The 26,487-nt window shown below is 36.8% G+C and overlaps 2 protein-coding genes across 3 annotated transcripts; both read left to right on the top strand.

Annotated features, from left to right (window-relative positions):
* The first annotated feature begins 1,784 nt into the window (after nt 1-1,784).
* On the top strand, nt 1,785-8,118 carry LOC106903960 (perforin-1-like). Its single transcript, XM_014968006.2, has 9 exons — nt 1,785-2,114; nt 3,595-3,674; nt 5,096-5,141; nt 5,418-5,560; nt 5,646-5,784; nt 5,903-5,983; nt 6,257-6,741; nt 6,826-6,919; nt 7,909-8,118. Exons 1-9 carry the CDS (start codon nt 1,854-1,856, stop codon nt 8,116-8,118), a joined length of 1,539 nt encoding a protein of 512 aa, XP_014823492.2. The 5' UTR covers nt 1,785-1,853.
* Nucleotides 8,119-14,097: 5,979 nt separating this feature from the next.
* On the top strand, nt 14,098-23,050 carry LOC106932387 (perforin-1-like). 2 transcript variants are annotated; one of them, XM_088007658.1, is made up of 9 exons: nt 14,098-14,358; nt 14,438-14,517; nt 17,665-17,710; nt 17,844-17,986; nt 18,071-18,209; nt 18,575-18,639; nt 20,664-21,176; nt 21,260-21,353; nt 22,841-23,050. In XM_088007658.1, exons 1-9 carry the CDS (start codon nt 14,098-14,100, stop codon nt 23,048-23,050), a joined length of 1,551 nt encoding a protein of 516 aa, XP_087863784.1. The 2 variants fall into 2 exon arrangements, with proteins under 2 accessions (XP_087863784.1, XP_087863782.1); XM_088007656.1 differs by having other exon boundaries at nt 18,575-18,655; nt 20,680-21,176.
* Nucleotides 23,051-26,487: the final 3,437 nt, after the last annotated feature.

Genomic DNA, 26,487 nt, shown 5'->3' with positions numbered 1-26,487 from the left:
AAGATGTTGAATATCTTATGTTCAATGTCTTATGCTGAAGTTGTTCTTATTTTGAACATTTTCAACATTTTCTGTTGAAGAATGTTGTATGAGAGATGTATTTTCATAATTCACTTTCAAAACAATATAAAATAATAAACGGTTGACAAAAAAGTTAGTTTGACTTTTTATCCCTTTCACTATAGGTAATTCAGAAGTAATTACTTCACATTTATATAATTATAATAATAAACCCTTATTGTGTAAAAGAAAACTTATGGCAGTTAGTTTGTGGTAAAAAGAAAATAAAATGTAATACTGTTGATTGAGTGCTGTTGCCTTGGAGCAAGAAGGTTCTGGGTTTGTTTCCCGGCCCCGGTCTTTCTGCATGGAGTTTGTATGTTCTCCCTGTGCATGTGTGGGTTTCCTCGCACAGTCAAAAAACATGAATTGGCCTCTCCAAATTGTCCATAGGTGTGAGTGTATGTGTGCATGGTTGTTTGTCCTGTGTGTCTCTGTGTTGCCCTGCGACAGACTGGCGACCTGTCCAGGGTGACCCCCACCTCTCGCTCGGAACATTAGTTGGCGATGGGCACCAGCAACCCTCCTGACCCCACTAAGGGACAGGGGTGTAAAGAAAACGGATGGATGGATGGATACTGTTGATTTTTGTTTTTTTTTTGTATTGTGTAACAAAAACATACATGATAAAAATTTATTAAATTGAGTTAAATTGATAAATAACAGATTGTTCCATCATGCAAAAAAAAAAAAAAAAAAAAAAAAGGGGGGGGGTTCAAATTCAAGTAAGCTGCTTTATTGTGGTGCTTTTGTTAGGGCGGGTCATTTTGACCCGTATGTCAAGGGGAGTAAAAACAATGTTAAGATCGCACAAAGGCGAGAACTGTTTACTAATGTTTCACCATCAATAACTGCTGCTCCCAAGAACAAATATGCTCTAACTCAAAAATGTGATAGTAGCTTATGCTAACACATGCAAAAATAAAAAATAACTGAACAGACATACATATGTAAAAATGTACATAAAAGTTCAAATGCATGTATGAATTAAATGTGTCATTGTTTTGATAAATATGTAAATGTATTTAATACATGGGTAAGAAATATTAATATGTTTAAACAATATTTAACCATTAAGTTTGACTTGTATTCAATTCAGATTAAAGTCCTGTGTTAGCAGCAGATCGTGAATTTATTTTATCTGTCAGCCAGACCTTCTAAATTCAATGGGTAACTATGTGCTACACTGTTAAAATGAATGGTGGTAACAGGTATTTACCCATGTATTAAATACATTTAAAATTTTTTTGAAACAATCCTGCATTTAATTCATACAAGCTTTTGATCTTTTATGTACATTTTTACATATGTATCTCTGATCAGCTATTTTTATTATTGCATTTTTTAGCATAACCCTTCCTGTAACACTTTGACGGTCATGACAACTTGACATTAATCGAGAATCATCATCTGTCATAAATATGTCATAATAGTTCATTTACACTGTTAATCAAAATTGACAATGTTATGTATCTTTGTGCATTATTACATTATAAAATTTTGATAATTGGTTAATGTCAAGTTGTTTCAACAAAGATATTTTGAAGAATGTCAGCTTTGCATTAGAAATGTCATTATTTACTGAATGACATTTAATGACAACTGTCATAAATATTCATGAAGACTCCTTAATGTTTATGGCAATGTCACGTCAGTCTTATGCACACTCCTTCAAATAAAGTATATAACTTTATTATATGTTGTATAAATAAGTCATAAAAATAACAAAAATGCCATGCATTATGTAAAAAACAGTTAATTCCTTTTCTATCTTTTTGCTTCTGACTACAGCGATGCTGCCCGATTCAACTTCAGCTCTTCTTCTCCTAAGCGTCCTCCTTGTTCACTCTTCTGTTCTGTCATGTCGGCTTGGGACCCAAACAGAGTGTGATGTTGCTCCTTTTTTACCAGGCCACAATCTGGTGGGGGAAGGTTTTGATATAGTCACACTGAAGAGGAAAGGAGCTCACTTGATTAATGTGAAGACTTACCTGACCGCTAGAAACACCTGTTTTCTCTGCTCCAACCCTCTTCAAAACGATGTCTACCAAAAAGTAATTTAAGAACCTTGTATTGCCTTGTTGCTGAAACTGTGGAATATAAATGAAATTAACTTTACCTTTAAGATGTATAAATAAACAGCTGCTACGGAGGACCAAAACCGAAATAATAATAAAAGCATAAATATGTATTTTAATAAGAAATAAAAGCATACATATATATTTTGTTTTTCCTTTTCCTTACACTTGCATTTCTGTCAAGTAATGCTCTATATGACAATGTCACCAGGTGACTCTGAACCCCTCCAGTCACTGAATAGATGTTTAAAACAGATAAATGTGGCAAAACTTTCTGCAGCTGAACAGAAACAAAACTGAAGTTATTATTTTTGGACCTAAAGAGGAACAGTCTAGAGTTATAGATCTATAACAATTTCACACTGATTTTGACTCAGTAGGTCACATGACCTTGAAGCTATTGAAGAGAAATACTAAATTTAAACTAAAAAAAATAGGTAAGAATAAAAATGTAGTTAAAATGGAATAAAAATACATGTGCCTCATATATAGCGTTTAGTACACTGATTTCTAGTCTATGTGGCACACAATAGACAATAATATGTTGAAGAAAACATATTTAACATTAAAGTCATTTAAAATATTAACTATGACTTGACACTTTAATAGAGGGTAGTGCGTCTCATGTAAAAGCATGGCTTACCACTTTCCTGTATCAGTTGGTCACAAGTCAAGGCATTTATTAACATTTGTTTGACCAGAGTGTTTGGTTCGGAAATTTGTTGACTATGTGAACCTCCGAGCACTTGAGGAGAGAGCGAGAGAACGGCTGGCCGAAATTAGCATTCATAAATCGGATCAACCTTGAGCTAAACACCGCTTGCTCGGCGGATATTGGACTATCCAATATCCAACTCGTAAACTAACTTCACTGCAGTCGGTAACACAATAAAACCTCCGGGATAAAGTTTGTTTTGGTCTGTGGCCTGCAGAGATAGCACCGAGCGACTGCGTGAGACGTAAATGGGATCTCTGTATGGGATCGTCATCGGTCCCACTGTGTCCTGCAGTCTGAAGCGTTGATGAGAAGTTTTTTTTAACAAAGCTCTGCAGCTACAGATATCTAAAACCGTTGGAAGAAGGTGCTGCAGCTGCTGGATGACCATCGCTGAGCAGTCATGTTGGTTCCAAAGCTCTATTGACCAATAAGAGAGGAGGTGGACATAGAAGGCAGCTTTCCTCAGTAACATAAAGATGCAGCAGAAAAAGAGCAAGCAGAAAAGGGAGAAGCAAAAGCAAAAGACAAAACAAAATATTTACTTTTCTTGACAAAAACACATGTTTAGGGGAAATTAATAAGAAAATATATACAATACGTGACGGAAACTTGTGTAAGGAAAAGGAAAACAAAGTATATGTTTATGCTTTTATTTCTTATTATGTCAGCTTTGGTCCTCCATAAGCTGCATGTCTGTCTTGAGAGATTAACAACAATGTGACTTTTCTTCATTTTAAGCTTCCATCTTCTGTTGTGGACTTCCATGCCGTCACTCAATGCAATCCTGAAATCCACAGCAGTTTTCACACCTCTGCTAGGTAGAGTATTTAAACCGCATTGTGAACACTGTAAACATTGAATCACATAATTTCACTAATTATAGGATTTTTTTATTTTATGTTACAATTACATGTTCCAATCAAGAGTATGTGTTTATTGGACCTTTATGTGGTCTTTATGTGGTAAACCAACACATAGTGCATAATTCTGAAGTGGGAGCAAAATATGAAAAATGTGGTGTGCATTTATACTGATATTCTGATACTTATTAATATATTCAAGTGCAACCAGTTGACTTCAAAGGTCACCGATAGATTAATTACATACATTTTAAAAACCTATTATTTTAATTATGATGATTTTCAACTTACAAGTAATGCAAACCTAACATTGAAAATTGGTGTGGGACCCGAGTGGTAATATTGATATAGTTAAAACTGTTGCAAATGTGAGCAGGGTTTTAAAAATGAGCCGGTTAAGATTGACAATTGATATTACAAGATTACTCAAAGAAAAATGCAGGGCAACGTTATGCAGCTGAGTTGATAAAATAAATGTCTGTGGAAGGAAGTTGGAACTTAGTCTTAGCTAAGGGACGAGGGCGTGGCCCTCTCGCCGGGGTCTTCTTCTCGCCACCAGCCAACCGATCCGCTGCGCCCACCAGCAGACGAAACTTGGCAGCGATCCAGCCACTCGGTCCTTAACGACATCCAGCCCTGCGATCCTCAACAGCGATCCAGTCACTCGGTCCTCCACAGCGACCCCCATTCCTGCAGACATACTAGTTCCTACTAGTTCCAGCTGCTACCCCTGCACCCTTAGTCATTCTGGCCCCTCTTTCCTTCAACTACACAGCTACCCTTTTTATTCCTGATTTCCTGGTTCGTACGCTGCTTAACTAATTGGGAACACCTGTACTGCCGAAGTGGGCGTCTCCGGCAGTGGGTGGTAACGCGACATGAAAAGTAAAACACAAAAAGTCAGAAAAACATGCAACACAGCAAGCCAAAAAAATGATAATAACCCAAAAATAAACATAATGGCAAAAGTAAATAACTTCAAAATGTCACAGCAAGCAAATCCAAAACAGCAAATGTAAAAAAAACCCATAAAATTAACTCTAAAAAGGAGGCCACATTACCACACTGGAATAAAACAGCAAACCAATAGAAATATTTCCTAATACAGAAATGCGGGTTTAATGAAAAGGATGTTTAATACCTGCTTAGATGTTATTTTCAAAAGTAATTTTAATCTGAAAACCGAGCCACATCTGGAAACATACTCTTAATTTATTGAACATAATCGTAGTTTATGAATACCTGCCTAAAAATTCCTATGTATTAAAATAGCAATAGTTAAATCAACAATTTCACTAAGCTAGAAAACATGAGCACCTTATTAAAAATGAACTGCATAGATTTTAATAATAATTACTTCTTTTAAAATGTCCCAACAGTTCTCTGCTTCAGGCTTACACATCCCAAGACACCAATGATTGGATGGTAAGAAACATCTCAAAGCTGAACATTTCAGAATATTTTCAATGCAGCCCTGAGTTTTGATAACTCTCTGATATAAACCCTTTCTGACAGAAAGCATGCTGGGTGATCTTTCTTTCACCATTTCATTTCAGTTCATATGTGCTCTTCCAAGAATTGTATTATCTTTTTAGTTTGCATCCAGTTAGAACTGAAGTAAGTGATTAGAATAGTGATAATAAAAATATGGCTTCTTGTTTAACACCTTATAAACTACATGTGTTGTCTGTATTTCATCAGGTTGGCTTGGATGTTGAAAAGATTTTGTTTGGCAAGTTAGATGTGGGAGGAACCGGCACCAAAGCCTACAAGTTCCTTTCACAAAAGAGCAAAGAGGATCACTACACTTTCAGCATACACAGTGTCACCTGCAACCATTATGGGTAGGATGGAAATTAGACTTTTCTCATTGAGTTCGGACAAGCCATGGTTATAGAAATAATTGTCTAATTTTGTCTTGGTGTCTAGATTTATATTATCATCCACACCTTCCTTAAGCTTAGAGTTTGAAAAGCAGTTAGACGTCCTGCCAACTCACTACAACTCCTCCACTAAGAACGAGTATACAAAGCTGATAAACATCTTTGGCACACATTACTTCAGAATGGTGAGAACTTTCTCTCACACACACACACACACACACACACACACACACACACATTCTCAATTAGTTACATACATTTTTCTGCAGGGAAGCATTTTAAAGAAATTTAAACCTGTTTCAGGTTCATCTTGGAGGGCGACTGAGACGAGTGACATCTTCACGGAGCTGTTTGTCGTCCATGAATGGGTTAACTCCAAGTGAGGTAACAAAACGCACAAAACAACAGATTTTTACACAACCATATGTGGTACTTCCATGATTCTAATTTATCATGACCAAATACATGAAGCAGCACAAATATGAAGTTCATCACTTTCAACAACCTAATTTAAGAATTTTTAAGTGTTATGTTTTTGTTGTGTCCATTTTAATTTCCAGAGGATTTTTACATGAACATATTTTTCTCTGGCTGTTTATGTAAATGTCTGGTATAATAGAGCTTTTTAAAAAATCTCTGTGCTGTTCTTTCACCCAGGTCCACTCCTGTTTATCTATGGGTGTTGCTGTTGGCTTGGGGATGGTGCAACTCTCTAGTGTCCCGAAGTCTTGCATTCGTGTCCTACTAAACAAGGACCCTGCCACTGGCTACAGCTCTGGTCTCCACCGACACTTCACAGAGGTGTCAGGAGGAAATGGTTGGTTGGGGGAGTTTTCAATTTCCCAAAATGATTCCATGGGCTTCATGAACTGGCTAAAGAGCCTGAAAGAACATCCAGATGTTGTTTCGTACACCCTTCGGCCTCTCTATCAGCTGATACGAAGCAAGTATCAAAAGGAAGGGATGAAAACTGCTATTGAACAGTATTTGCAGGAAAATGCTGTGAAGAAATCACCCCAAAAGCCACACTGTAAAGCCAACACTCCTAACTGCTGCCCTCAGCACACCTCAAGGGGAACTCTATCAGTGACCATTGTTCGAGGCTGGGATCTATACGGAGATGTTATTGGACAAACTGATGGGTGGGTTGATGCAAAGGTAAAAAGCAAAGACCTTATGGAACCTGATGAGCACACCTTTTATGTGGCTCCTCTTTTTGTTCACAGCTATGCCAAGATGTTCTATGGTTCCATACAACACAGGACCAAAATGATCGAATCCAATAATCCGAGGTGGGACGCTGAGTTTAATTTGGGCAAGGTCAGTAAACATTATCATCACAGATTAGCTGAAAAAGCTCAACAACAGACAAACTGATCCATTTACTCTGCTGATGCAGCAGAACTTATAGAGTTAATACCAGCATCTATTTTTCCAAAAAATAAACATTCAATTACCAGCAGTGAGGAGAATTGAGTTTTTATGCATCAGTCTTGAAAGAAAGCTGATCTATTCTTTGGTGCCACCAAAACTATTTGTTAGCGAACATTTGAAATTGGATCAAATATAATTTAATATCAGAAATGCATTGTAGTTTCCATTGCAACTAGATGATGTTACATTTTAAATCATGAACTAATTTGTCCTTTAGTTTGCTCACATGAACCAGCAGCCACAATGACAAGAAAAGAGCACCTCCCTTTAGGCCCGACTCGTTCTTGTTTCGGTTCTCAGAACCAACCTGGGTGTCTGTGGACATGCGGCTCAGCACCTGTATAAAAAAGAATGTGGTTTTACTTGATTAGACCATGCACATTTTATGGTGTTTTTGGTCAAGTACAAATAAACACAAAAAAATCTGAAAATATTTGAACAGAAATCAATTTACATATATATTCAAAACAAAATCAAATCAAATTTTATTTGTATAACTCATTTCAGCAGCAAGGAATTTCATAATGCTTTACATCATTAAACACAAAAACACAGAGTTGAACATTGAATAAACAACCAAAAACATTACATTTCCCACTGAGTTGAAGTTCTGCCCTTCAAATTGGCAGAAAAAAAACAGTGGGGGGCGGGGGGAGACACCAACCCCCACCCCTTTTAAAACACCGGGGTAAGCAGACAGCTTTGCTGATGTATTTCATATTTTGTGCTGTTGTGTTTTGGCTAACATTACTCTGCATTTATCAACTTTTGAGATGACTGGAAAACAGTTTTATTTTCTGTATCACCTAAATAATTTGACTATGAACATCAAAATATGCATCTGAATGATCCTCCATTCAAATTTTCTCATGAAGGTTGACACAAGCCTGGTTCTGACGATTGAGGTTTGGGATGAAGACTGGAAATCTGACGACCTTCTCGTACACTGTGAGAAGTACCTGAGCCCTGGCACTCACACTTTCACGTGCAAAGGAAAATTTGGAAACGTTGAGGCTAAATACACTCTGACCTGTGAGCCGTATCTGACTGGAGAAAAGTGCAGTCATTATAAACCATCTCCTTAGTGATAGGGGATTGGTGAGTTTTGGGAATGAAAGCATTTCATTTCATCACATAAAATTAACTCACTAAATCTGGTAGAAACTCACAATTTATTTTTAATAGTTTAGTTTTGTGAAAGACCTAGCTAACTGTGTATTTATCTTACAATGAAAAACAATTTAGATTTTGTGTAACATTTAATCACAAGAAATAACTATGCTTTAATATATGCAACCAGAAATTGTGTTCCCTTTAATGACAATAAAATTTTTGAAATTGCTACAAGTTGTTGACTTCATATATTTTTGACAAATCTTGTATTAGTTGTATTATATGTGTTATTACAAAAGAGAGAGAGAGAGATGTAGTTACGTTAAAGGACGTGTCACAAAACTATTTGGTCAAGACCTTCTGTATGCAGCAAAGCGAAGAACAAGGGGACAAATTCCAGCCACACCCAAGTGGTTGTAACCTCACTTCACAGAATCACAGACTGGACATCTTTTTCCCCCTCAAGTAACCCAAACTCCAGTGACCCAACCTCTCCTTGTGGCAGATAAACCTCAACTCACTCAGTACGCTTCATTCAGACGCCTTCACAGTCTCATTTCAAACTCCCTTTTTTCCTCTCATATCCCCTACCTTCAGAACTCAGACAATCCTGATCCAGTTGCTCCAGGACAAGAATCACACACTACACTCATGGTTCTTTTCAAAATAAACTTTATTTATCTAATTTAATGGTCTCCAGTATGAGTTCTGTATGTGGTCAAGCTAATAGCTCTCATTATGACAATGTGTTGTGACAACATTTTAATGAATACCTTACTCCTAAACTGGGTGGGCCTTTGTGCTCTGGTTGGAATGAAAGTACCAGCAACCCTAGTTTATGAAGGAGTTAAAGATTTAGTAGGAATGCATGACAATAAAACAGGGCTTCATAGAAGCCTGGGGGATTATGGGTCAAATGATGGAATATGTCTGAAACTTACAGGTCAACCAAGAGGAATTACAGATGAATTTAAAGCACAACACAAAATTATTGCAGGATTTGAATCCGTCTTACCTTGGGTTACAATTAACAAAATGTTGAATGGATTAACTATGTTTATTATAACCAACAAAGAATTATAAACTTTACTGTTGAAGGATTTATGGCCCTAGGAGAGCAAGTCCATGAAATGAGCAGAATGACAAAACAAAACAGATGAGCATTAATTTGATTTTGTCTAACGTGGGAAGAGTTTGCCATATGTTCGCAAATCAATCCTGCACATACATTCCTATGCATACCCCACCAAAACACAAATTTAAAATAGTAATGACCAGGCTTAGTAAACTGAAGTGGAAGTAAAAGATAATGCAGGACAGAACATGCATGGAGGTCCTGGAAAGTCTGGAGGTCATTCCATGGCCTTCATAGAAAGGTCTCTATCTTGCCCCAATCTTTTGCAGTCAAAATAGGGTTAACTTTAGTAATAATACTAATTGTTATTCTTCTGCTTATATGTTGTGTACTCCCTATCACGAGAAGATGGATCTTGGGGACTATATACAGATGGATGACCAAGGACAGTGGACATCAGACTAATGCACATGGCCAGCTGGAACAGTGAAACCAGGAATTGTTCAAAGGACAGCCAGGGACACTTTTGATGCCTGGACTAATTCACTTATGGGCTTGTTTAATGGATTAATGAGTTCAAAAGAGCTTTGGATGGAATGAAAGGGACTCATATGGAAGCACACCATTCAGGGTTTCCCTCAGAAAACTTGCTAAGTCTGGTGGTCGGGGCGCTGAGCCTGTCCATTGGCGGTCCACCGTGTTTTTTTATTAACAAAATTACGCTACTCCCCCTCTCCCAAATTTTATTAAATCTAACACAGAAGCTGTTAAAGGTGCTGATGTTTTCAGCAGCAAGAGGGGCCCTTCAGTCCAATTCTGCTCAAGGCCTCATACAACCTTGGACCAGCCCTGCATGATGAACCCAATCGGCTGCACTGCGCACTGAGATGCACAACAAACGGCAGATTTAATTTAATTCTGCTAATGTCACTTTAGTAGCTCTTTCATTTTGTGTCAATGGAGTTTTTATGAGCTCCACAGAAAGTGTTTTGATTGCTCAAATTTATGGGACGAGATTTTCAGATCTCCGCGCGCATTAACTCTGGCTGACTAAGTGGACAAAGCATTTGGTATGGTTTGATGTAACCAGAAAAATAATACTAAAAATATTTATAAAATAATATAAAACCAACATGATGAATGACTATGAGGTGAGTGTGAAAACTCCTCACCGGACAGAACCTGCATGATGAATGATTAGTGCTGGTTCTTTAACCACTAACACACCGGCCAACAGGGACCACATACATAAACTTTACAGTGAAGACAGAGACACACACTGAGCAGCTTGTTCAGATGTAAATGCCGCATGTAATTCTTTTTTCACAAAGATAAAAGCATAGCAGGCCGGCAGGATTATAATACACTGGGGAAAACCCTACCATTTGTATGCACTATTACACATTTTTGTCATACAAGTTATGTGCAAGCAACAAAGGTGGACTACAGCTAGTTAATCCATATAGGAACATGTCTGTGAGCATGAGCGAGTATGAATGTGAGGAGAAACTGCTTGAAGAAGGAATACTGGAATTCAAATGGAACAGAAATACCATATGAAGGATGGATAGGAGTTATTATCACCTTTTACCAAAATGATGTATCTAGAATGAAAGAAAAACTTGTCTGGGTCCCATCCTGGTTGCAAGCAGTAGCCTTGACCACCCCATCATTAACTATGTGGTTCACAGTTAGTGCTGGAACCCGAATCATGGCCTGAAGGACTAGCTATCAGTGAGCAGCTGATTCAGATTCCGTGGCATGATAAGGGTAGGATTACAGTGACAGTTGAACATTTAACCATGATATTAACCAAGTTGACCATGATATTACCCTCTGTGGCCAAACAACATTTGGCCGAATGTATAATGTTGGTTCAGTTTCCCCACTAGAAACTAAGCCTGTGGAGGGTCAGAGACCGCTGCCATTGGACAGTGGTGCCACCAATCAGACAGAGCAGGTCAGCCCTCTAGCAGAAACAGAGGCATGGGATCCACCTGTATATCTGAGTCATCTGTCAGAGAGTCAACAATCACAGGTAAAACAGATGCTCAGAGAAGAGTGTGATGTGTTTGCAAAACATGATGGGATACACAAATAATCAAAGATTTAGAGATGGACATTCAACTTAATGATAATGTGCCAGTTAAGAAATGCTATTCCTTGACACCTCTGCCAGGAAGTAAAAACATACATACAGGATTTACTCAACTGAGGTTGGATCCAAAAATCCTATTCCTTACAGTAATCTCCTGTGTGGTGTGTGTGAGGAAGAAAGGTGGAAGTCTTCGTCTGTGCATAGACTACAGACTGTTGAACTTAAAAACAGTCCCAGACCGTCATCTAATTCCTAGGATACAGGAAATGTTAGAAAACTTCGGGGGCAATTCCTGGTTCACAGTGTAGGACCAAGGGAAGGCCTACCACCAAGGTTTAATTAGTGAGAAAACCAGACCATGTACAGCCTTCATAACACCTTGGGGAATGTACAAATCTGAGGGAATCCCATTTGGACTGATAAATGCTCCCCAACTGCTTTTCAGCACTACATGGAAGGATGCCTGGGGTAATTCAGAGATAAAGCTTGTTTACCTTACCTGGATGATGTATTAGTGTTTAGTTCCACCTTTGAACAACACATACAACATGTAAGGCAGATTCTGCAACAGAGACAATGAAAGATAAAGTTAAGGCCAAAGAAATGCAACTTTTTCAAATGAGAAATCTGTTATGTGTTGCATCACATCAACTGACAACAGTTAATAAAGATGGCACAAAAAAACTTTGCAATATTGTAATATCTGTTAAATTACTTGCCTTGTTAATTTACCTTTAATTCTAGTTCTTGTGAATATCTTTGTTCTCTATTGCTAAAAATCTTGTGGAAAATAGTACCTTAACAAGAGTCTGGATGAGAAAAAAATACATTTATTAAAACTTTGCAAGGTGAGAACAGAAATACAGAGTCAAAGGAGTCTGTCAGGTCTGCTCTGCCTTACAGTAGATTCTGGCTTACTTTTATAGGTTCTGGTCAACAGATCATGATTATTATGCACCAACAATTATGTGGAGCCCAACCCAGATGGTTGTCTATTGTCAAGGAAAGGGGCTTCTTACTTAATGCATGAAATGCAGTCTCAGTTCTGGCCGGGGAAGTATCACCCAGATTGTCTCCTGGATCACAGACATTACCTGCTGTTACAGCACAATACAAGTCTATAGGAGAGCAGCTTGACCAATCTCATGTTAAGATCATGCAGACTCATGATCTCATCATCAGACACAATCTAAAGCACAAAAGAGGTGAAGAGCACATTATAAAATTTTCCATTACAATCTTAAGTTTTTAGGCAACTTTTATGTGGCAGGGGTTGTTGCACCCTAGAAGTATTTTAGTTAAATTATATATTTTTTAAAGTTATGGATAAAACGCTCTTTTATTCATTTATTTGATAAATTTTATTTGTCTTAATTTTATTGTTTAAAGCATCTTGCCTAGTTATTTTTGTTCAAACATAGAAATTTTACAAAATTAGACCTGCATGCTATGTGATTTTTTTCTGTAGCGGAAGCAGCGTCAGTTGTAAAGTTGTAGCTAGAAGAAGAAACTATGTAACGTTTTTTCTGTGCACCAATGCCCGGCTGCTACACAGAGAACAATTCCAAGAAAACTATACACAGAGTGGGTCAAATCTAGTTGCTGAAACTGAAGAACAACTCCTGTCTGTTTTATGAGTTTAACACAATAAATTGACTGGATCCTTTGTACTAGTAAATACAGCTGGATGTTGTAACCGTTTGACTTTTCTGAAGCAGGTGGCATAAAACTGCATTCATCACAGCAGTGACTGCAGGATCAAGTTATTTTCTATCGCAAGTCAACAGCAGACTACACTCATTAAAATACTTAAAAACATTTCAATTGCCATTACCTTGTTTCCTTATTGACTGAAGCTAAATTTAAGTTGCTTTTTATGCACTTTTCTGCCTTGCTGTTAAACCTTTCCTTCATTGAAGTTCCAGTAGAACTGCAATAAAACAAAAAGTTCCATTAGCACCGTTTGTTCTCTTAGCAGAACGCTGCCAAAATAAAAACCTCAAACTTTACCAGCAGTTACAAGAAACAAAGTAACTACATTCAATTGACCTTTAGACAATGTTCTGTATGAATCCTTATCTCTCCAGGGCTGCTGCTTCATAAACCACAGTTTTCAGCTCAGCACACTGCAGCACATTGCTTGTTTCAGCTTCTTTTTGGTCTGCTTTGGAACAGGTAAGATTTTTTAGTATGCAAAAGGAAAATAAAATTAACTGGGAAAAAAGAGTATCTTTGCTTGAAACAATTACACATTTAATTTATACATGCATTTGAATGTTTTTGTATATTTTTACATATCTCTGATCAGGTATTTTTTTATTTTTGCATGTGTTAGCATAACCGTTTTGATAACACTTTGACAGACATGAAATTAACCAAGATTCATCATCTGTCATAAGAGTTGTTAATTATCAAAATTTAAAATGTTATGTACCTTTGTTTACATTACTAAATTTTGATAATTAATTGGTTAATGTCAGGTTGTCATAATAAAGACATCTTGAATAATGTCAATTTCACATTAAAAGTGTCATTATTTTCCGAATGACACTTAATGACAACCATCACAAATATTCATGAAGAATGAAGAATGTTCATGACAGGTGTTAGGTAATATCTATGTAAGTGTCATGTCAGTCTTATGCACATCCCTTCAAATAAAGTGTTAACTAACTTTCTTATGATGTTGTATAAATAAGTCATAGAAATGAAGAAAATGCCATGCACTATGTAAAACAATAGTTCAATTCCTCTATCTTTTACCTTTTGACTACAGCGATGCTGCCCGATTCAACTTCAGCTCTTCTTCTCCTAAGCGTCCTTCTTGTTCACTCCTCTGTTCTGTCCTGTCGCATCGGGACCCAAAGAGAGTGTGATGCTGCTCCTTTTGTACCAGGCCACAACCTGGTGGGGGAAGGTTTTGATATAGTCACACTTCAGAGAAAAGGAGCTCATGTGATTGATGTGAAGACTTACCTGAGCCCCAGCAAAACCTGTAAACTCTGCAGCAACCCTCTTCAAAACCATGTCCTCCAAAAAGTAATTAAAAATGCATAAATTAACAGCTGCACATCTGACTTGAGGGATTAACAATAACGTGATTTTTCTTCATTTTAAGCTTCCATCTTCTGTTGTGGACTGGAGTTACGTCAGTCAATGCAGTCCTGACATCCACAGCAAACTTCACACCTCTCTCAGGTAAAGTATTTAAACTGGATTGTAAACACTGTAAAAGTTGAATCACATGGTTAAACTAACAATGATTTTTTTTGTATATGGTACAATTACATGTTCCAATCAACCGTGTCTGTTTATTGGACCTTTATGTTGTTAGACCAACACATAGTGGATAATTCTGAAGTGGAAGCTAAATATGAAAAATGTGGTGTGCATTTATACTGATATTCTGATACTTATTAATATATTCAAGTGCAACCAGTTGACTTCAAAGGTCATAATAGGTATTTTTCTCGAACCTACATAAAAGAACCACAGACAAAGTATATGAATTTTATGACCAAGCTTTTGCAAAAGGAGAAGACTCCGCCAACTGCTCCTCCGAGCCGTTCACAGAGCGTTCTGGTCTGCTTCCGCGTGAGCAGAACAGCCACAGAGAGCAGCCAGGAAAAACAACAGAGGTCGTAAAACTTTTAACTCAAACAACTAGCAACCCAGTTCCAGGTGTGATATCTGATCTACGGTCTGAGCCCGGTTCAAATGTCGGTCAAACTGTCAACAAAGAAGAGGGAAGATAAACATAAGACAAAATACGACTGCACACAGGCAGTTCCTAAGTTAGGAGGTATTCCGGTTGATAAGAATTTAAGGTCTGGGAAACACAGAGTTAACTGTCCCACATGAAGATGAACAGACAGATGGGGCCTCCAGGTCAGTTTATACACACAGAAGGAAGAGAACACTTTAAACTGAAAATCACAATAATACTGAATGTTAATTAACTATTGATTAACATTAGACTGAATATGAACTAAAGTAATAACAAAATGATAATACCAAAAAATATCTAACAGGTCACCTAAAATAATGCATAATTTTTAAAAAAATCAATAAAATTCACCTTTATTCTCAGTTAACTTCACAGTTAAGTTTACAAAAAGCATCATGAAGAAAAAATTGGTAAAGTTTGAAGCAGAGTTAAGTTGTAAGACAAAATCCCACACACATCTAGTCTGTCAGCTTAAAGATATCAAAGCTATGGAGGGAGTCTGAGGTTGTGTATTTACTTCTCTTTGCCTGCAGAGCACTGACCATGTTCTGCAGAGCAGGTCAGCCTAATATACTGTAAAACATTTGGGCCACATTTAGTTGTGTCCACTAACTTCTACATTTAAAACTAGTCTAGTTTTAAATGTTTTAAAAATCTAAAACTATATAAATTTACTTATAGATTTTTAACCTAAATGTGAGTTTGTGAAAGATAAACTTACAGCAGTAAGTCTGTTAGCATTTTATTAATTTTGTCAAACCTAAAAGACTTTAATAAAATAGAGTTTATAGGTTAGCACTAAAAACACTAAAAGAAAATAAAACACAGGAATGGGAACTATTTCCCAGAATGCTTAGAGGCATATTTTTGTATCCTGAGATGGACGTGTTACATTGATCTGACTCTGACGTATTATTAAGGCAAATGTTCATTTTAAAAAGTTGTTATTCTCTGCTAAAAGTTTTTGAGCAGAATTTATTGTGATCTTTATTAAACTCATTAGCAAATCATAACTTTTGTTCTAATCAAGTTGAAAGAAGAATTTTAATTATCCTAGTGTAAAAATATGTGGTTACTTTAATTTGATAAGGTGAGTGAAAATAATACAGAAATGTGTGTTTTTTAATTAGGTGAAGGCCGTTTTTTTCTTGCATATTGTGAAATGATCATTTGGTTTAAATTCCAGTATTAAGTTGAAACTCACAGTTCAAGGTTAATACGCTAACAGAACTTAAAAAACAATGTTTAAACAACTTGTCTCTTTTTGTCGAATCAACTTTATGAACTTCAATTTCTGAGTTAAAAGAAATACAATTTTCTTATTGATTTTAATTGCATTTTAAAGCAGCAGATGGACTTTCACTTTTAAGTCACCTTCAAATAATTTAGTGTGTGAAGAATTATCCTTTCTCCAGGCTCAATTCTTGATGTAGAAGAGTCAGTGAGTTGAATTCATGAATTCCATTTATTAATATCAAAATACAGTTGGTCCATTTCTCATGCTACTTTTAGGAGCTAGCAGGACAAAATGGCCTCAAGCAACAGTAATTCTAATAGTTAGCCTCTATCTAGGCAAGCAGTAAAGAGGGCGTTCCCTACTGTGTCACATCCTTTAACTTTAGCTTAGAGGGTGTTTCCTAACATGTCATTTCCTTTAGCTTTAGCTTTGCAGCTAGCTAGAAGAGAGATAAGAAAAACATATCATCCTTTATTCTCAACAGGTTATAAACTGTAAGTCAAATATGTTCTCTCTAGTCAAACCATTTCTGTGTTTGGAGAGAGGGGTTCGTTGCATAGTTCACACATCATGTCCATTTCACTTTGTCTGTTGCAGCAGGACAACTTAACATCTTTAGTCTGTGCATATAAAAACCTGACTCTGACCCTAAAACCGACATGCACACACACACACACACACACACACACACACACACACACACACACACACACACACACGCACACACACACACCCACACAAACATATTCACACACAGAAAGGGACATGTGATCAAGGACCATCCTGCAACAATGAGTATCAGTTGGACTGTGAATAACTATAAATAATTAATTAGGAAAATTATTAACAAAATAGAATTTTTGATTAAAATTACCAAGGGAAAAAATAGGCAAATAAATACCCATTCACTAAATTAGAATATTATTGAAAAGTTCATTTGTTTCAGCAGTTTTATCACTAAATGAAACATTATATAGAATAATTACATTTATTCTATATAATCATTTATTTCTGTTAATTATGAGGATTTTGAACTTACAAGTAATGCAAACCTAACATTGAAAATTGGAATAACACAGCAAACCAATAAAAATATTTCATAATACAGAAGTACAGGTTTAATGAAAAGTGTGCTTAACACCGGCTCAGAGGTTGTTATTTTAAAAGTACTTTTAATCTGAAAACCGAGCCAAATATGGAAGCATTTTCTAATTTATTGAATATAACTGTAGTTTATAAATACCTGCCTAATAAGGCTTAGGTATTAAAATAACAATAGTTAAATCCACAATTTCACTAAGCTAGAACACTTTATTACCTAATGAAAAATGAACTGTGTAGATGTTTAATAATAATTACGTCCTTTAAAATGTGCCAACAGCTCTCTGGTTGAGTCTTACACATCCCAAGATACCAATGATTGGTCGGTAAGAAACTGAACATTTCAGAATATTTTCAAATTCAGTTAGAACTGAAGTAAGTGAGTGGCATAGTGATAACAAAAATATGGCTTCTTATTTAACACCCTATAAACTACATGTGTTGTCTGTATTTCATCAGGCTGGCTTCAAGGTTCAAATGTTTGTGTTTGCCGGCCTCGATGTGGGAGGAACCGGCTCCAAAGCCTACAAATTCGCTTCACAAAAGATCAAAGAGGATCGCTACACTTTCAGCATACACAGTGTCGCCTGCAGCCATTATGGGTAGGATGGAAATTAAACTTTTTCATTGAGTTCTGACAGGTCATAGTTATTGAAATAATTGTCTAATTTTGTCTTGGTGTCTAGATTTATACTATCAAACAGACCTTCCTTAAGTTTAAAATTCAAACAGCAGTTAGACCTCCTGCCACCTCACTACAACTCCTTCACTAAGAACAAGTATACAAAGCTCATACAGAAGTATGGCACACACTACTTCAGACTGGTGAGAACTTTCACACACATGTTTGCGTGACTATCTTTGTGGGGACTTTCCATTGACTTCCATTCATTTCTACAGCCTAAACCTTACCTTTACCCTTTTCCTAACCCTAACCAAAACTCAATTCATACCTTAGCCCTAAATCTGACCCCTGACCCAAAAACAGGGTTTCCCCTTGTGGGGACCAGGCTCCGGTCCTCACAAGGAGCAATTGATCCCCACAACGTAGTATATGTCAGGAAAATCGTCCCCACAAGGTATAACAAACAAACGCACACACACACACACCCACACGCACACACATTGTGAATTAGTTACAGACATTTTTCTGCAGGAAATCATTTTAAAGCACTTTAAACCTGTTTTAGGTTAATCTTGGAGGGCGACTGAGACGACTGATATCTTCACGAAGCTGTTTGTCCTCCATGAATGGGTTAAACGCAAGATGGGTAACAAAAAGCACAAAACAACAGATTTTTATGTGATACTTCCATGATACTAACGCGCAGGTGTGAAAGTAAGCCGGTACGGTCTGGTACTATGTAAAATATTCTGGGTCGGTAGCAGTACCAGTAGAACGGCTGCAATAAGGCCAGCAGTCAGAACGGCTGCAATTTGAGTCAAAATAGCTAGTAATAGGAAGTTTGAAACACAAGTTAATCTGTTTATAAATAGTTTTTTTATCTCATTTCTTATTGTTTCTGAACTGTTGGTGCTGTGTGATGGAGCATGTCCCTCTCTCTCTCCCCTCCCAGCGCTTGTAGCTTTCTCAGCAGCCTTCAAACCTTTCTCCGCGATAATGTCTGTCTGCTAATTACAAAATGTCCCACTTAAAAGCAAACAGTGATTATATAGTTGTGTTTTGTGTTATTTTGCTCAATTAAAACAGCAAGGCACACCTCGAAAACAGCTGCTTATTAACATATGACCGGAAATTTCACTCGTATTAAACGTTTGCGCGTAGTACGCGCGTTTTCTTATAAATCACGGCGCTTGCTGATCGGATTGGTGGGTTTGATTTATGGACTGGGACATTTACACAGGTGGTCCACAGAGACATAAAAAATGTCGCTTTCATTGGGACAGGACGAACAATAAATCGCTTATCATTTTAAAATAAAATTAAATAAAAACAGTGAAATCAGCAGACAGTGAATTCAAGCGAAATCAAAACCTGATAAAAATGCAGAAAACAATAACTAATTTGTTAAAAAGAAAATAACAGTGATGCCAAAGATGAAAAAGTTACTGCACATGCTACAATGTAAACTTGTTTATCAGTTTTTATACATAATAATCATTTATAATCTAGGCTACTCAAGTAAAACTACAGTTATTATTATTATTATTATTATTATTATTATTATTATTATACTCATTTGCACTTAGTACCTCTTTAAAATTTTACCTTAGTTACTTTATGATGAGTAAAACAAAGTCCAGCTCATCACAAACTAAATGAAAACGTGTTTTTGTCATGCTGTAATGCAAATGAGTACATTTATAAATGAAAAAGCAACACAAAATATGTGTATTTTTAATGGGAAATTATTTTCCAACATTTTATGTCAGCTGCTGTTGGTCCCTCCTTCCTAATAATCTTAAATAACCATCTCCAAACTAAGCACCCAATTTTCTGTTTTCAATTTTAGTCAGTATAAATTATAATCACACAAAACTGATAAAATTGATATTAACATTTGAGAAAATATAATTAAAGTTTACAATTTATGTTAAAGCTGGTGGCTATACTTACATTTAAACTGAAGCATTAAATTCAGTGAGGGCTTTTATTTTTCTCAGAAGTTAACTTGAACTACACTTGACGGGTTTTCCCTCCGTCTTCCCATCCATGCATCACCATTTGGTTTTAATAAAACCAAAGCCAAAAGATCAGTGTCGTTTTTTTCTGGCGTTTTCTTATGTTTTATTTTTATTCATTAATGGATATGACTTCAAATGTAACTGATTAACTTTAATCAAAACAAATTCAAGTAAAAGTAAAGTTCAGGTTTTGTAAACAACTTAAAGGACAAATTAGGCAAATTGTAAATACATCAATAGATATAAATGTAACTAATTACTTTCCACCCTGTATGGCAGAATATATTTATTTTTCCCATTGTGAAGTGTTTCTAGTTTCTGTGTATACAGGTATGCAACAGTCCAGTAAAATATTAATGTTTTTATTTGTTTTGATTTGCACAATGAGGCACAGATGATTTTCGTCATAGTACCAGCAAGAATTTAAAACTACTTTCATTACCACTGTTGTTATTACTAAATACATGAAGCTTCATAAATACGAAGTTCATCACTTCCAACAACCTACTTTAAGTATTTTTAGGAGTGATTTTATTTTATTTTTTGTCCCTTTTAATTTCCAAGGATTTCCACATGAACATATTCTTCTCTGCTCATGTCTGGCTCTTTATGTAAATATCTGGTGTAAAGCAGCTGTTCTTTCACCCAGATCCACACCTGTTTATCTATGGGTGTTGCTGTTGGCTTGGGGAAGATGAAACTCTCCAGGGTCAAGAAGTCTTGCAGCAGTGTCCTAAAAAACCAGGATGTTGCCACTGGCTACAGCTCTGGTCTCCACCAGCACTTCACAGAGGTTTCAGGAGGAAATGGTTGGTTGGGGGAGTTTTCAATTTCCCAAAATGATTCCAAATCCTACCTGATCTGGCTAAAGAGCCTGAAAGAACATCCAGATGTTGTTTCGCACTCCCTTCGACCTCTCTATCAGCTCGTGCCAAACATGCTTCAAAAGGCAGCAGTGAAAGCTGCTATTGAGCAGTATTTGAAGGACAATGCTGTGAAGAAATCACCCCATGAGCCACACTGTGTGGGCAAAACTCCTAATGTGGCCTCTAACTGCTGCCCTCTGCACGCCTCAAGGGGAACTCTAACAGTGACCATTGTTCGAGGCTGGAATCTCAAAGGAGATCTGGTTGCACAAACTGACGGGTGAGTTGATGCAAAGGTAAAAAACAAAAACCTTATGGAACCTGATGAGCACACCTTTTATATGGCTCCTCTTTTGTTCACAGCTATGCCAAGATGTTCTATGGTTCCATACAACGCAAGACCAAAATCATCAAGTCCAATAATCCAAAGTGGAACGCTGAGTTTAATTTGGGCAAGGTCAGAAAACATTATCATCACAGATTAGCTGAAAAAGCTCAACAACAAACAAACTGATACATTTACTCTGCTGATGCAGAAGAATTTATAAAGTTAATTCCAGCATCTATTTTTGCAAAAACTTTAAATTACCAGCAGTGAGGAGAATTGAGTTTTTATGCATCAGTCTTGAAAGAAAGCTGATCTATTCTTTGGAGCCACCAAACAAATTTTTAAGCAAACATTTCATAATGGATCAAATATCATTTAATATCAGAAATGTGTTGTAGTTTCCATTGCAACTAGATGATGTTAAATTATTGATTATGAACTAATTTGTCCTTCAACCTGTTGCTCACATGAACCAGCAGCCACAATGACAAGAAAAGAGCACCTCCCTTTAGGCCCGACTTGTTCTTGTTTCGGTTCTCAGAACCAACCTGGGTGTCTGTGGACATGCGGCTCCCACACTCACTGCTCTGCTTAACCTGTTGTTGAGACAGGAAGTGTTGACCCTCTCTTATTGCTTTTACAAATAAATCATGAGCATAAAAACTTGGCTTTCCAAACAACAAATGTACAAAATTAACCTTCAATGTCAAAGTAAAAACTTTTTTCCCCAATTCTTTTCCCTGTCATACTGATTGCTTAGTTTTGTTTTTAAAAACCTGTCTGAAATACATAAACCAAATCAAATAAGACAAATCAAAGTATAAAATGATATGTAATACAGACAAACTGCATATTCTGAACTTGGGGAATGGACAATCAACTCCATTTCTAGATCCAAGCCGGGCTGCAGACTCTTTATGTTTTGGGATACTGGGTCAGCACCTTCATGAAAAAGTATTTGGTTTTACTTGAATAGACCATGCACATTTCATGGTGTTTATGGTCGAGTACAAATAAAAGTAAAAGCAGAAAAAATCTGAAAATATTTGAACAGAAACCATTTTACACATATATTGTGTAAACAGACACAGCCTAGCTGATGTATTTCATATCTTGTACTGTTGTTTGGTTCTGTGTTTTGAGTTTGAATTTCTTTCTGTCTAGTCATGTTTTTCCCTGAGTCTCTGTGATGTCTTGATTGATCCCAGATGTGTCTCGTTCCTGTGATTACCCTCCCAGTGTATTTAGTCCCACCTGTTGTCTGTGTTCCTTGTCAATTGTTTGTGGTTTGCACTGTTGGTTGTACGTCCTTCTCCTGTCGCTGCTCATATTGGTTCTTCGTTGACTTCCCAGCTACTTCTGTTTTTTGGTTCTGTCTTCTTGTGGATTATCTTCATTAAACATTATTTCTACATGACATCGTGGGCCCGGCGTTGTATTTCACCACTCACCTACCAAATCAAGAAAGCTGTTGTGTTTTGGCTAACATTACTCTGCATTTATCAACTTTTGAGATGACTGGAAAACAGTTTTATTTTTTATATCACCTAAATAATTTGACTATGAACGTTAAAATATGCATCTGATTGATCCTCCATTCAAATTTTCTCATGAAGGTTGACACAAGCCTGGTTCTGACGATTGAGGTTTGGGATGAAGATCCGAAACATGACGACCTTCTCGTTCACTGTGAGAAGTACCTGAGCCCTGGCACTCACACTTTCACATGCAAAGGAAAGTCTGGAAACGTTGAGGCTAAATACACGCTGAAATGTGACCCGTATCTGACTGGAGAAAAGTGCAGTCGTTATAAACCATCTCCTTAGTGATAGGGGATTGGTGAGTTTTGGGAATGAAAGCATTTCATTTCATCACATAACATTAACTCACTAAATCTGGCAGAAACTCACAATTTATTTTTAATAGTTTAGTTTTGTTAAAGACCTAGCTAGCTGTGTATTTATCTTTACAATGAAAAACAATTTAGATTTTGTGTAACATTTAATCACAAGAAATAACTATGCTTTAATATATGCAACCAGAAATTGTGTTCCCTTTAATGACAATAAAATTTTTGAAATTGCTACAAGTTGTTGACTTTGTATATTTTTGACAAATCTTGTATTAGTTGTATTATATGTGTTATTATAAAAGAGAGAGATGTAGTTACGTTACAGGACGTGTCACAAAACTATTTGGTCAAGACCTTCTGTATGTAGCAAAGCGAAGAACCAGGGGACAAATTCCAGCCACACCCAAGTGGTTGTAACCTCACTTCACAGAATCACAGACTGGACATCTTTTTCCCCCTCAAGTAACCCAAACTCCAGTGACCCAACCTCTCCTTGTGGCAGGTTTATCTGCCACAAGGAGGTTTATTTTCTATATCACCTAAATAATTTGACTTTGAACATCAAAATATGCATCTGAATGATCCTCCATTCAAATTTTCTGTCGCCTTCACAGTCTCATTTCAAACTCCCTTCTTTCCTCTCATCTCCCCTACCTTCAGAACTCAGACAATCCTGATCCAGTTGCTCCAGGCAAAGAATCACACACTACACTCATGGTTCTTTTCAAAATAAACTTTATTTATCTAATTTAATGGTCTCCTGTATGAGTTCTGTATGTGGTCAAGCTAATAGCTCTCATTATGACAATGTGTTGTGACAACATTTTAATGAATACCTTACTCCTAAACTGGGTGGGCCTTTGTGCTCTGGTTGGAATGAAAGTACCAGCAACCCTAGTTTATGAAGGAGTTAAAGATTTAGTAGGAGTGCGTGACAATAAAACAGGGCTTCATAGAAGCCTGGGGGATTATGGGTCAAATGATGGAATATGTCTGAAACTTACAGGTCAACCAAAAGGAATTACAGATGAATTTAAAGCACAACACAAAATTATTGCAGGCTTTGAATCCATCTGTGCTTTTTCTGTGCGCCAATGCTCGGCTGCTCCAGAGAGAACAACTCCAAGAAAAATACACACAGAGTGGGTCAAATCTAGTTCCCAAAACTGAAGAACTCCTGTCTGTTTTATGAGTGCAACACAATAAATCGACTGGATGCTTTGACCCCTTAAACCTCACCCCCTAAATCACCAAAAACGGCTGAAAAGGCATACCCAAATTAAATCAGCTGCTGTTCTGGAATAATTTGAAGTACATGAAAAAGCTTGGTCTTTTTATGAAGAAGACAAGCTAAATGTTCTATTTATGCAGTCAAAAATACTCTAACTGTAAGTAGTTTGTAGCTATTACGTTTGCCACATAAAAGAAAAAAAATAATTTTGGCTTCACCCAGATTTTTCATTTTTATTTCTTGTGAATACACATTGAGTGATGACTGTATGGACTGGGAAATACAAAAAATCTGTAATTTTGGACATGTTCATTTTTCAGTATGTACAGGTGTTGTCCAAGTGTGCCATTCAGAGTCTCCATTTGGCATCTCCAAATGGCACACTTGGACAACACCTGCTATACAAACTTCAAATGGCTGTAACTCCTCAGTCATCAATGATGGCTCTAATGAAAGATAATCATCAGAGGAATCCTCAGGAAGACGCATTATTACAGATAGTGGAAATTGCTTATAATTATATAGATAAAATAGCATATCTGGGGGGGCGAGGAGGGGTTAGTGTACAGTCAGACCTCCTTCCCCTTGCTACAATACATTGTCTGTCCATCCGCCCCATCCATCCGTCCATCCTCCCCCCCAGCACTCAATGGTACGCTAGCCCCCCGCCATCTCTCCTTCAACCCCACCCCACCCTTCTAATGATACGCCAGCCCCACCTTCAACTTTTCTCCTTTGCCTCCCGCCCCTTGTAACGATTTTCAACCCCCATGTATCCCCCCGCTCTCTAACGATACACTAAACCCCCCAACTCTCCCCCCCACCTTCTCTCTTTCTTCTTTGAAACTCCTCCCCGTTCGTTCTGCACCACCATTGCTCTTCGGTATGCTCTACCCACCTTGCTCTAACTGTAAAAGTGGACGACTAAGAGTTTCCAGTATTCTCAAATCAAAACTTGTCAGCACTCTTAGGGCCATAATAATCCACTCCTGTGAGTTGTGAAGTTCTGCCGAAGAAACACATCCAGTTTTGACATGTTCTGACAACGTGTCTCTCCGCGGCTCTCCTTTGGTGAGGGTTAAAAAATACAGCTGGATGTTATAACCTTTTGACTTTTCTGTAGCACGTGGCATGAAACTGCATTCATCACAGGAGTGACTGCAGGATCAAGCTATTTCCTATAGCAAGTCAACAGCAGACTACAATAAGTATTTTGTTATATCATATTAATACTAAAATGACATCATTAAAATACTTAAATAAATTTCAGTTGCCATTACATTGTTTCCTTATTGACTGAAGCTAAATTTAAGTTGCTTTTTATAAAATTTTCTGCCTTGCTGTTAAACCTTTCCTTCATTACAGTTCCAGAACAACTGTTTGTTCTACCAGAATAAAAAGTTCTGGTAGAACTGTTTGTTCTGCTAGAATTGATACTTTATACAGAACACTGCCAAAATAAAAACCTCAAACTTTACCTGCAGTTACAAGAAACAAAGTAACTACATTCAATTGACCTTTAGACAATGTTCTGTATGAATCCTTATCTCCAGGGCTGCTGCTTTATAAACCACAGTTTTCAGCTCAGCACACTTAGAAACATTGCTTGTTTCAGCTTCTTTTCGGTCTGCTTTGGAACAGGTAAGATTTTTTAATATGCTAAAGGAAAATAAAATTAACTGGGAAAACAAGAGTATCTTTGCTTAGAATACACTGCAGCAAATAAAAATATTTAGTGTTTATTGAGTTCTAAAAATGTTTAAAGAATTAAATTCTGGTTAATTTAATTTCACTGATATTAATGTGGTGGAGGTGTGTGGCTGTTTGTTGAAATCAAAGATCTGTGGATCTCCAAAGCTGAATTTGTTGATTAATTGCTGGGAATCAGAATTCTGGAAACCAAAAATGTTGTAGCAACCTCACAAGGTGACATCAAAATTATTGGGAATCAGAATTTGCTTCGACGTTTTTCTTATTTAATAACTACAGATTATAATCCATCATTTATTATTAATTAATAAAGCTAAACTTAGTATCTTATGAGGAAATGAAGAAATTCTTCACACAAGGAATGATCACTGACATGCTTATTTCTAATCGAGTCTGAGAATTTATTCACTAAATAGCCCAACTTTACAGCTGAATTATTCCTTGAATAACTTATTTCTTTAACTACCGGC

The sequence above is a fragment of the Poecilia mexicana genome, unplaced genomic scaffold, assembly GCF_051168715.1.
Source record: "Poecilia mexicana isolate PSO_F unplaced genomic scaffold, ASM5116871v1 scaffold_1, whole genome shotgun sequence".
Lineage (NCBI taxonomy): Eukaryota > Metazoa > Chordata > Actinopteri > Cyprinodontiformes > Poeciliidae > Poecilia > Poecilia mexicana.
This window is presented reverse-complemented; position numbering and strand designations above follow the sequence as displayed.

Excerpts from the sequence above, each read along its gene's own strand:
- LOC106903960 (XM_014968006.2), top strand. The coding sequence starts at position 1,854 with ATGCTGCCCGATTCAACTTCAGCTCTTCTTCTCCTAAGCGTCCTCCTT. Across the intron at positions 2,115-3,594 it reads AAAACGATGTCTACCAAAAA|CTTCCATCTTCTGTTGTGGA; the intron begins GTAATTTAAGAA and ends CTTCATTTTAAG. Across the intron at positions 6,742-6,825 it reads GTTATTGGACAAACTGATGG|CTATGCCAAGATGTTCTATG; the intron begins GTGGGTTGATGC and ends TTTTGTTCACAG.
- LOC106932387 (XM_088007658.1), top strand. The coding sequence starts at position 14,098 with ATGCTGCCCGATTCAACTTCAGCTCTTCTTCTCCTAAGCGTCCTTCTT. Across the intron at positions 17,711-17,843 it reads AAGATACCAATGATTGGTCG|GCTGGCTTCAAGGTTCAAAT; the intron begins GTAAGAAACTGA and ends GTATTTCATCAG. Across the intron at positions 18,640-20,663 it reads TGTTTGTCCTCCATGAATGG|CTGTTCTTTCACCCAGATCC; the intron begins GTTAAACGCAAG and ends GGTGTAAAGCAG.